This window comes from Delphinus delphis, chromosome 15 (genome assembly GCF_949987515.2).
Source record: "Delphinus delphis chromosome 15, mDelDel1.2, whole genome shotgun sequence".
NCBI lineage: Eukaryota > Metazoa > Chordata > Mammalia > Artiodactyla > Delphinidae > Delphinus > Delphinus delphis.
Window position 1 is genome coordinate 29,731,991 of NC_082697.1, and position 12,170 is coordinate 29,744,160.

The 12,170-nt window shown below is 39.6% G+C and overlaps 1 protein-coding gene across 5 annotated transcripts in view; it reads left to right on the forward strand.

The window, feature by feature from the left end:
• The window catches only part of ATRN (attractin), a 173,483-nt gene that overhangs the window by 94,961 nt on the left and 66,352 nt on the right, over nt 1–12,170 (forward strand). For all 5 annotated transcript variants that reach the window (XM_069541375.1, XM_060031150.2, XM_060031151.1 and 2 more), the window contains exons 19-21: nt 3,188–3,325; nt 6,370–6,463; nt 8,320–8,372. In XM_069541375.1, coding sequence (XP_069397476.1) covers nt 3,188–3,325; nt 6,370–6,463; nt 8,320–8,372 — 285 coding nt within the window. The remainder of the gene's footprint in view (nt 1–3,187; nt 3,326–6,369; nt 6,464–8,319; nt 8,373–12,170) is intronic.

Genomic DNA, 12,170 nt, shown 5'->3' on the forward strand with positions numbered 1-12,170 from the left:
ATATTATACCAATGGGGTATATTACCATCTTAACAATATTAATTAAGCCTTTTAGTTTATGAACCTGGAATGTCTTTCATTTCTTTAGTTTTTTATTTTCTTTCAGCAGTGTTTTATAAAGTTTTCAATGTATATATCTTATGCTTATTTTGTTAAATTTACTATACAAAGTATTTTATTCTTCTTCATGGTATTGTGAATGGAATTATCTTAATTTAGTTTTCTGATCATTGTTAATATGTAGAAATACAATATGTTAATCTTGTATTGTGCAACCTTGCTAAACTCATTATTTCTACTAGTTTTTTAGTGGATTAAGGTTTTCTATATACAAGTTTGTGTTGTTTACTAAGAAAGACAGTTTTACTGTCTTTCCTATCTGGATACCTTTTTAAAAAAAAATTTTGGGGGTGCTAATTGGCCTGGCTAGAAATTCCAGTACAATGTTGAATAAAAGTGGTGAGAGTGGACATCATTCTCTTGTTCCTGATCTTAGAGGGAAAGAATTCAGTCTTTTTCCATTATGTATGATGTTGGCCTTAGTTTTTTCGTACTTGTCCTTTATCAGGTTGAGAAATTTTACTTCTATTCCTAGATTTTTGAAGGCTTTTGTCATGATTGGGTGCTGGATTTTGTCAAATGCATTTTCTGTATCACAATGGTGATGTGGTTTTGTTCTTTAGTTTATTAATATTACGTTATACTAATTGATTTAAGGATATCAAACCAGTCATTCATTCCTGGGATAAAGCCCATTTGCTTATGATGCATAATCCTTTTTACTGTGTTGCTGGATTTAGTTTGCTAGGTGGGTATTTTGTGTCTATTTTCATGAGAGATATAGGTCTGTTCTATAATTTTCTTTCTTGTTATGACTGTCTGGCTTTGGTACCAGGGTAGTACTGGCTTCAGAGTGAGTAGGGAAGTGTTCCCTCCTCTTGTATTTACTGTGAAAGAGTTTGCAAAAGGATTGGTATTAATTCTTCTTTAAGTACTGGTAGAATTCACCAGTGAAGCCATCTGGGCTTGGATTTTTCTTTGTGGGAAGATTTTTGATTATTCATTCAATCTCTTAGTATAGGTAAGTAAAGTATAATACAGGCAGCTTTTCTATTTCTGCTTGAGTCAGTTTAGGTAACCTGTATTTTATAGGAATTTTTCTATTTCATCTAAGTGATCAAATTTGTTGGCATACAGCTGTTCCTGTTATTTTCTGGCAAGTAGCTTTTTGGCTATATGTGTTCTCCTGTTTAATCTATTGAAGGGTTTTTGTTTTGCATCTGATTTTGTTTTATCCTTTTCATTTTGCAAGGTCTCTAAATATTGTGAAGGTTTGTTCCAGAGCTTGCTTTCTTATTTTATGAATGCAGTGATCTCTGAAACCTCCTTGAATTTGCTAAAATTAGTATTTTTCATTCTCTTAATTTTCTTGCATTAATCCTTCCTTCAGAGTTAGTCGTTCCGTGTGTTTATCTAGGTGGTGCTTTTAGGTTGATGATTTTCTCATACTAGTGATTCCTCAAGGTTGATTTGTATTTATAACTGAATGTCTAGGCTTATGCGTACTGGGTGTCGTGAAGGTGTGGTGTGATATCCTAAGGGAGAGGCTGACTAGCTAGTACCAGGGCTCTCCAGCTCTGGTCTGCTCTGGCTGTTGTTGAATGGTCTGCATTCCTTACACAGTGGAGGAAGGAAGGAGCAACGGACCAGGTGTGTGGATGCATTTGGCATGTTCATGGTTGTGCCGTGTGCCTCCGCACTTCGGGCGTTCTGGCTAGAAATTCAGTGCTTCAGAAGTATCTCTCAGTACTTCTCATAGCGCCTTTTCCTCTTATCCCTAACCCTTGTTTTTACGTTTCTTCTGTAATTTCAGTGAGATCTTGAAGGGGAAGAGAGAGAGAAGCATTTGTTCAATCTTTTTATCTTGAACCAGAATACAGATATTTTGGTAAATGATTTTAGGTATTACATTTTTTGTGTGTTGTGCTTTGCCCTTTTGCTATGTGCACAGTTGCTCATCTTCACAGGAAAAACATGTATAGTCCCCAGATCTTAAGCAATTTTGGTGGAATATTTGATGTAGTCATTTTTAAGTTCTTCAGTTGCAGTCTATTTAAAACAACTCAAATACCTACAGGGATGGGGTAGAAAGCAGGTGGGTAAACAGAACAGGTGCAAGGCCATGGAAAGTTGTCAAGGTGGAGACTGTATGACATTGACCAACCAAGACAGATCTGTAAAAGAGCAGATCTTAAACGTTTCACCACAAAAAAGAAATGGTAATTATGTGACATGATGCAGGTGTTAGCTATAGCTATGGTGGTCATCATTTTGTAGTAAGTGTATCAAATCAACACATTGTATACTTTAAATGTGCACTTTAGATTTACACAATGTTGTATGTCAGTTATGTCTCAATAGAGCTAAGGAGAAAAAAAGACAGGTCTGCTTACAGGTTGTGCACTACATGAGTGGCCCCACCTGAAGTATGCAGTGCACAACTGTCCTGAGCAGCCCTGAGAGGTCCAGGCCTCATATGCCTTTCTAGTTGTAAACTCCTGTATGCATCAGGAATCAGTAATTCCACTTATAGAAATGTTTACATATAAACATGGTTATTTTTCTAAAAATGAAAAATTGAAAGCAAACTAAATATCAAAATGTAATGGTTAAGTGACTGTTTGGCTTCATAGAAATCATTCTGCCATTTAAAGTTTTGTTTATGATAGGTAAAATAATGTGGTAAAATAATTGTGATCTACATTTTAAAAAATCAAAATTGAATATTAATATGAACACAACTGTGTAAAACTGTATAGAAAAAAATATTGGAAGGAAGGATCCAAATGTGGACAGTGATCTCTGGGTGGTGAAATTGTATATGATTTTTTTTCCCTTTCCTTGTATTTTTCAAATTTACTATCATGAGCATATATTATTTTTACAATTAATAACAACAAAAACTTTTTTTTTAATGGCTCTGGACTTTCACCTTGCTTGGTATATTTCTGATTTTCCTGAATTAGCTCTTTTTTGATGTTTTGATCTTATTTCTCAAACTAGTTTTTAGTAGTTTTGATGATTATTTAGAAGCAATAAGGAACTTAGATAGTTGCAAATAAATCTTGTGGAACGTACTCCACCCAGCTCTACCATAGGAAAAGCCCCTTAAAATTCTTTCTTTCAGCTTGCCAGTGCAATGGCCACAGCAAATGCATTAATCAGAGTATCTGTGAGAAGTGTGAAAACCTGACCACGGGCAAGCATTGTGAGACCTGCATATCTGGCTTCTATGGTGATCCGACCAATGGGGGAAAATGTCAACGTAAGTCAAATTTTTCAGGGTTACTGATTGCAAACCAGGTGGCACATAATGCATCTGTTTGACTTGTATATCTTGGAGGAAAAAAGCCACTTGGTTTCAGATATTGCATTTCTTAAGTTATACTTGTCAGGAGCTCAGCTGAGTTGGGGGAGAGAGAGCAGAGCTGCCTGGTGTCAGAGTAGCCATTAAAGCAACTAGTCAAAAATGAAGGACTTCCCTGGTGGTCCAGTGGTTAAGATTGCACGCTCAGTGCAGGGGGTCCGGGTTTGATCCTTGGTTAAGGAACTAGATCCCACATGCCGCAACATGAGCCTGCATGCCACAACTAAAGATCCCCTGTGAGGCAACGAAGATCCTGCATGCCACAACTAAGACCCAGCGCAGCCAAATAAATAAATATTAAAAAGAAAAAAATGAGGAAGTTAAGCCTTTAATCACTTACTCTGATGGTATAAGCAAGAGGCTTACACTGGAGAAAGCACTGACTCCCCTTGTTCCACTATCCCTCCTGGAATGGTGCTCTGGTTGAGCGTCAAGTGGATCAGCATAGGCTTCAGGGAAAACTTGTTGTTAAGGGAGCCCTGAACCAAAAGGCCCAGCAAAAAGCCTTTTATGGCCCCTGGGGTCGGGAGGGAGGGTGAAGGGGAAGGACTAAGAGTGGAAAAGTACCTGGGACTGAGTGGGTAAAGCCTCTTTGAGGTTCCCCTCCTCCTCCATATGGAAACTCAGCAGAGGTGACTGAAGAAGACCTCTGCCCAAGGCTTCAGATAAAGAGACCTAGGAATGAAGATTCCTGAGCTAGGAATGCAAATATGTGAAAGAGAGTGGCTGGCCAGGTGACCTGAGACCTTGACTCAGCCCCCCTCAGAGACTTCCACCCAGGCTGGTGTGGGGAGGGCAGTTTTCCTGGTATGGCCCACCAGGGAAAGCCTTTGTCATTGTCTATGGTTCGGCCTCAAAAATCACATGTAGGTTTTTAACCAGGAGCTGGACTCCTCAATACTTCTACTATTTTTAAAGATTTAAGTAGTCCCATGTTTCCCCATACATGTCAAATAGATTCCTGTAAGTAGTAGGACACTTTATTGTTAGTACACAAATTATATTTTTTAAAATGACAAGTGATACCAATAAACTACTTTTTGGTTTGTTCTAGTTTATAGTGGAAAGACCCATCAGGTCTGAGTAGGAAAATAAATAAGAAAGGAAAATCTCTACCTACTCGTCACATCCCACCTCCAAACTCCTTAGCATGGTTCTTGAGAATCTGACCCCAGAGCATCCAGAAGAGAGTTAGTGTCCTAGTGGAACCTCTCTGGGGTTTAGTTCCTTCATCTGTAAAATGGGGATAGTAGGGTGGTTGTTGAAATGAAAGCAGTCAGCAGGACATAACAGGTAGATGTGAGCAATTATTATTACTCTTCTGATGTCCTTTCTTACCACTCTTAAGTAAAATTTCTTGCTCAGATTAAAAGGTATTAAGAAAAACTTTTTTCACTCTTTGTGAATAGATTTCATCCATTAGACAGAAATCAGAGTACCTGACATTATTGAGTGGTGAGTATATACAAGGCATTGTGCTGGTAGCTACCTGAGACAGTGCTGCTTTTATTATCCCCAGGATCAAGTAGCCTGCCCAGGGTCTCACTGAGATTTGGCCATGCTGAGAACCATATCCAGGATGTGTGACTTTAGCTGTTGGGCCTGGTTGTGCCACTGTGAGGGTACCATCGTCCCCATATCTTCAGCTCTTATCTTAGAAAAATTACATTCTCCTCTGTGGCATCTGTGGGGCCCGAGTACAGTTGTTCAGAACTCAGAGGTAGCTTTATTTTTCAGAGTCGCAATCCATAATAGAAAGCATGATTTAAAAATACTGTGAGTGACACCAAGTCTTTAATGTTTTCTTCTTAGAATTGTATAGTCCTTAAGCTATGGATAACAGCGATGATTTTTTGAATGCTTACTGTGTTTTATTCATGTGTTATCTCATTTAATCCTCCCCAAAACCCTACAGGATAGGCACTGTTATTATCCCTGTCACATGGATGAGGAGGCTGACTTAGAAAGGGAGCTAAGTGGAGGGACCTGAATTCAAACTCAGGCAAACTGAACTTTAGGCCTTTGCTTTTGTTAACACACTGCACCTCTCTCCATCCTCAGTAGAGCCCAGAGTTGAACGCTAGTGTTTCTTACTCCAGCATAAATTTTCTTCCCCACTGCACTATTCTATTCATAGGTTTCTTTGGATTTTTTTCCCCCACCGGATTTCTTTTAAAAGTACACCTGTCTCCAGCCTAATACTTTTAATTTATTCACAGAAAAACAGTTTGTAGAGTGAAAAGGTATTGAGCAAAAGGACTCATTTATTTCACCTGGAGTATAAAGTTTGTCATAGCTCACACCTATGTGTTGGATGAAAGAAGGTGGAGATGTGTTGGTGGCTAGATGAGGGAGATGAAAAGAGTCATTTGCTGTTAAGGAAGAAGGCGGCAGACAAGGGTGTGAATCCTAGAGGGCCGCTGAAACACTGACCTGCCATTGGAATCCTGCCTCAGAAGCGTGGCCATTGTGGAGAAGTCTCCTCAGCTAAGGCAGAGCTTAGCCAGACCAACCCTCCCCCCAGAGGACAGTCATCACTCAGAGGTCTCTGAGGACGGGGACTTAGTCTGTGTGCCATACTGGAGATGCTTCAGAAATGTTTATTGAGTGAATGAGAGAATGGTGATAGTGAAAAACAGAGTCTATTGCAAAGATGTTTGCAAAGTCTATTGCAGAGGGATGACCTCATTGGCAGCAGACACTGACATTTCTCTTTCCTCCTGGCCTGTGACTTTGGCTTCTTTACTGTTGCCTTGACATTATTTGAGATAAATCACTAGCTAAAAAACAAGAATTGTACCCCTTAAATGAATGCATTTATTTTACCTGCCTTTCCTGTTGAATCCAGTTGAGATAATGTTATTTGTTTTAGGGAAAGTCTCTAATAGTGGTAATCTTTTAAGCCAGTTGTGACCACCTGCTTTCCTTTTCCTTCTCCCCAGCATGCAAGTGCAATGGGCACGCGTCGCTGTGCAATACCAACACGGGCAAGTGCTTCTGCACCACCAAGGGTGTCAAGGGGGACGAGTGCCAGCTGTGAGTACCACACTCCCGGGACTCCTGCCACAGGCCACACCTCATCAGGGAGGGCCGAGGGGCTGTGAAACTGCCTGAACCCCAAGAGCCACCCTTTTTTCTCTGGGCCTTGTTGCCGTGGGCTCTGAGGGATCCCCAAGTTGACTGATTTGAAATTTTGCCCTTTCTACTTCAGATAGGTGTAATTTAGTCACCCTTCGTACTGGGAAGTTTGTCAGTTTAGCAGTAATTCCTTAATGGCTCTTTAAATCACAATTTTATGTTTGAGTGACACTGACAGTTCCTTGCTTTCTGACTTGGATTAGTCTTTTAACTTCAGTAACGACTTGATTTTTGTCATGTCAGGAGATTTTCCTAAAAGATAGAGTTAGAAGAGCTGGTATTCCAGGACAGTATTTTATTTGGCATTTTGGTTGTCTAATAGTAGAGAGGTCATCTTGCCTTTAACACACCCTCCCTGTTCTAGCATTTTCCTTGGTGAAGTATGTCAAACATGTTTCGGGGAAGAGTTTGGAGTTCCCATCCATGAGGATGCAAACAGCATCAGGCAGATGTGGGGATTCAGCCCTGGCTGTGCCTCCACTGAGTAGGGTGCTGTTGAGGCAAATCACTTAAAATGAGGTGTTAAGCCTCATTTTCCCCATCTATCAATAGTGAGGCTAGTGGTAATTGTTTTTAGTGTCCTGGTGAGTTGAAACAAGAGAGATTATTCCCCAGTTTCTCTCTCCCTCACCAGAAAACCTCATAAAATAAGCTCTAAATTTAATTTTTAAATCTAGGTTCCTTTAAATAGAAAAATGTAATAGAGCAAAATTAATCACCCCTGCCTTCAGTTAATGGTATACAACAAAGAAATGAAGTGTAGGTCTAGTGAAAGACTTTCTCTTTAGGAAATTTTAAATATAAACAAGTGCTGATAATCACTCTAGATAAAAAGACACAACATCCTTGTATTATTTATCTGGCAAAAGTACTTGACCCAAGCTTTCCCCTCCTTTCCTCACAGTTCATAGCTATTGTGCCTGCCTGAATCACTTTGTAAAGTGGGAGCCTGGGTTTTACTGATGTTCATAGATGATATTTATGAGGAAATTAATCATTCTTTTTTACTAGAACTTATTTTTTTCTCCAGACTGATGAACCATGTCCAAGGGTTGTTTTTGGTTTTTTATTTTTTAAGTGATTCTTGGTTTTTAGCCTTCTCTCACTTGTATTTAAAGAACAGGTTCAATTTATCCAGGAAAAGTGAAAAATGAATATATGAAAAATGCTTTTTTTTTTTTTTTTCAGTAACAGCTCTGATTTTATTGCAGTAATAAAAACAGATAGCTAGATGGCCCTAGGAGAAAAACACATGTAAGATAGCCGTTCTTCCACTTAGCCACCATTTACATCTTTTGGCATAATCTCTTCTAAACAATTTGCCTTTGCCACAGTCTCATCCACACCCACACATTCCAAAATGGATAAAAACTTAATTACTTTATTAGCAACTAACCACAGGTAAGTCAATTTGAAAAATGTTTTAACTGCACTTGTAGAAGAATATTTAGTCCATACAAAAGTGAACATGTGTTTTTCGTGATAATAGGATCTAAATTTTATTTTATTTGAATTTATCTCATGTGCTTTGGCAAATGTTTATCAGTTGGTGGTGGTGTGAACTGCTGGGCAGTCAGCATTGAAAATGAATGCAAAGTCTTGTTAGTCCATCTGATTTGAGTAAAAGTGAAGAATGTAATTGTACTGACTCAAAAACTGGTAGTTTATATAAAAAGATCTACTTGATTTTAAAGTGAATGTTGATTCTGTTTTAAGTAACAACAGAAAATAATCTTCATTTTGTTTCCCCCTAGATGTGAAGTAGAAAATCGATACCAAGGAAACCCTCTCAAAGGAACATGTTACTGTAAGTGTTTTTGCAGTTCTCATTTGTCTAGAAGCAAAGTAGTTCAGTAAAACATTATTTTCTTTAACATGGTTTGAGAATGATAAGTGCTATAGGAATATAGTAACCACCCATAGAAGTGTCGCCTAATCTGATGTGTTACAGTCTATTAAATTTAATACATATGTAAACTATTTTAGGCTGCTTTAATTCTGGTTATGGTTTATATCAGTATGTCCATAGCAGATATCAGGGAAGAGTACAGAGATATACGTCTCTGGCTTTCCTAATTTATATTCTCTTGAAACCTTATTTCATTTGCCATTATGTGGTTGGGGTCATTGTATGTCATATTTTAGGATCGATCAAACACAGAATTCTTAAAATATAGTTGAAGTTATTCCCTCTGAAACTGATTTGTGTTAACCACCTCTCTAGGAACTAATATGTAAAATAAAATATCTAGTGATTAACTTACAGTGAACAGTAAATCTGGAAAGGTGACCAGGTCCTTATGGGTAAATGCATTTTCTTCCTGTAGGAGAATCCACATACTAGGTCAGATTATGGAACCAAAGGAAAATGAGCTAATGTTTTCACATTCTGTTATAATTATATACTGGCTTTTCTGGGTAAAATAATGTGTACTCAAAATTCATGTCCAGCTAGAACCTATAAATGTGTTTTTCTAGAAAAAAACAAGAGAAAAACTTCATGACCTTGTATATGGGAAGGTTCTTAGATGTGATACGAAAAGCACAATTCATAAAAGAAAAACTCATTTATTGGGACTTATCAAAATTTAAAACTTGTGTTTTTAAAAAATACTGTTTAAAAAGTAAAAAACAAGGGACTTCCCTGGTGGTGCAGTGGTTAAGAATCTGCCTGCCAGTTCAGGGAACACGGGTTCAATCCTTGGTCTGGGAAGATCCCACATGCCATGGAGCAACTAAGCCCATGCGCCACTACTGAGCCTGTGCTCTAGAGCCCGCGAGCCACAACTGCTGAGCCTGCATGCCACAACTACTGAAGCCCACGCACCTAGAGCCCTTGCTCCACAACAAGAGAAGCCACCACAGTGAGAAGCCCACACACGGCAACGAAGAGTAGGCCCCACTCCACAACTAGAGAAAGCTCACGCGCAGCAATGAAGACCCAACGCAGCCAAAATTAAATAAATAAATTAATTTTAAAAAAAGTAAACAACCAGCTACAGACTAAGGAAAATGTTTACAAAGCGTATCTTTGATTAAGAGTTTATATTTAGAATATATAAAGAACTCTTACAACTGGATAAGGGGACAATTTCAGTTAAAAACAGACAAAGATTTGAATAGACATTTCACCAAAGAAGATAGACGAATTGCCAATAAGCACTTGAAGAAATGTGTAACATTATTAGACATTTGGGATATGTGTATTAAAACCACAATGAGGGGGCTTCCCTGGTGGCGCAGTGGTTGACAGTCCGCCTGCCAGCGCAGGGGACACGGGTTCGAGCCCTGGTCCGGGAAGATCCCACATGCCGCGGAGCAGCTAGGCCCATGCGCCACAACTGCTGAGCCTGCGCTCTGGAGCCCAACGAGCCACAACTACTGAGCCCGCGTGTCACAACTACTGAGGCCCGCGCTCCTGGAGCCCGTGCTCTGCAACGGGAGAGGCCACCGCAACGAGAGGCCCGTGCACTGCAACGGAGAGTGGCCCCCGCTCGCTGCAACTGGAGAGAGCCCACGCACAGCAACGAAGACCCAATGCAGCCAAAAGTAAATAAATTAAATAAATAAAAAAAAAACACACAATGAGGGGGCTTTCCTGGTGGCGCAGCAGTTAAGAATCCACCTGCCAATGCAGGGGACACGGGTTCGAGCCCTCGTCCGGGAAGATCCTACATGCCGCTGAGCAGCTAAGGCCATGTGCCACAACTACTGAGCCTGTGCTCTAGAGCCCGTGAGCCACAACTGCTGAGCTCACGCACCACAGCTACTGAAGCCCGCCTGCCTAGAGCCCGTGCTCTGCAACAAAAGAAGCCACTGCAATGAGAAGCCCATGCACCGCAACGAAGAGTAGCCCCCGCTAGCCACAACTAGAGAAAGCCCGCACGCAGCAACAAAGACCCAACGCAGCCAAAAAAAAAAACCAAACACACAGTGAGATACACCCCTAGAATGACTAGAATCAAAAGCCAATACAGTGGCTTAATAAAAGACAACTGGATTCTCATATATGCTTCTGCATTCAATCTGTTGCACTATGTCTCTTTGGTTAAAGTACACACAAAAAAAACCTGGCCCCACCAAACATATAGTTAGAAATGGATGGAGTGTTTTAATAACCTTTTCAGGTAACTGGGTATTATCCTTTGATACCATATCAAAGCCAGGCAACTGGTCATATCTTAAAGGTTAGTTTAGGGCTTCCCTGGTGGCGCAGTGGTTGAGAGTCCGCCTGCCGATGCAGGGGACACGGGTTCGTGGCCCGGTCCGGGAAGATCCCACATGCTGCGGAGCGGCTGGGCCTGCGCGTCCAGAGCCTGTGCTCCACAACGGGAGAGGCCACAACAGTGAGAGGCCCACGTACAGCCAAAAAAAAAAAGGTTAGTTTATAATGTGAAACCTGAAACCATATCAATTAATTTTTTGTAATCTGGTACCTTATATTTCTCTATCTTGAAAAATAAAAGCCAATACCAAGTTTTAGCAATGATGTGGAGAAAGTGAAACCCTTTTAAATTTTTTGTGGGAATATAAAATGGTTTTCCACTTTGGAAAATCATTTGGCAGTTTTTTGAACAGTTAAAAATAAACTTACCAACAACTCCCCATTTCCCTCTTCCCCTACCCTCTAACAACCACCATTCTACTTTGTCTATATGAATTTGACTATTCTAGGTACTTCATATAAGTGGAAATATATAGTATTTGTCTTTTTGTGATCCATTTATTTCATTTAGCATAATGTCCTCAAGGTTCATTCATGTTGTAGCATGTGTCACAATTTCCTTTCTCTTTAAGACTGAGTGATATTCCATTGAATGTATATACCATATTTTGTTTATCCATTCGTCTGTTGATGGACACTTGGTTTGCTTCCACCATTGGGCTATGATCTCTTTGGCTGCTATGAACATGGTTGTACAAATAGCCCTTCAGGATCCTACTTTCAGTTCTTTTGGTATATACTCAGAAGTGGAATTGCTGGATCATTTGGTAATTCTATTTTAATTTTTTGAGGAACTGCCATACTGTTTTTCACAGCAGCTGCACCATTCCCACCAGCAGTGCACAAGGGTTCCAATTTCTCCACATCCTCACCAACACTTTTTTCGGTGGTAGCCATCCTACTACAGGTGATGTGTTATCTCATTGTGGTTTTGATTTGTATTTCCCTAATGATCATTGATGTTGAGCACCTTTTCATGTGCTTATTGGCCATTTGTATATCTTCTTTGGAGAACTATCTATTCAAGTCTTTGCCCATTTTTAAATCGGGTTGTTGAATTGTGCAGTACTTCTTAGAATTAAATTATACCATCTTTAGCCAGTAGGCTCTTTTTCAAGCTATGTTCTTTTGCTACATTACATTAGTCTTTGAATGCTTTCTTGCTTTCTAGAATAAGATAGCTGAGGCACATATTCCTTGCCCCAAACCTGAAATCAACCATTTTTACTTGGAGTCTTGGTTTCTTTTATACCATTAATTTATAGCTTTGTATCCTTAAGCATAAATAGATGCTCAATTAATATTTCTAGGTAAGTTAGCTTGGAGCCTAAAATCTCAACCAGGGTGATGATACAAGGAGGTTTTGGTGGGTTAACTCAA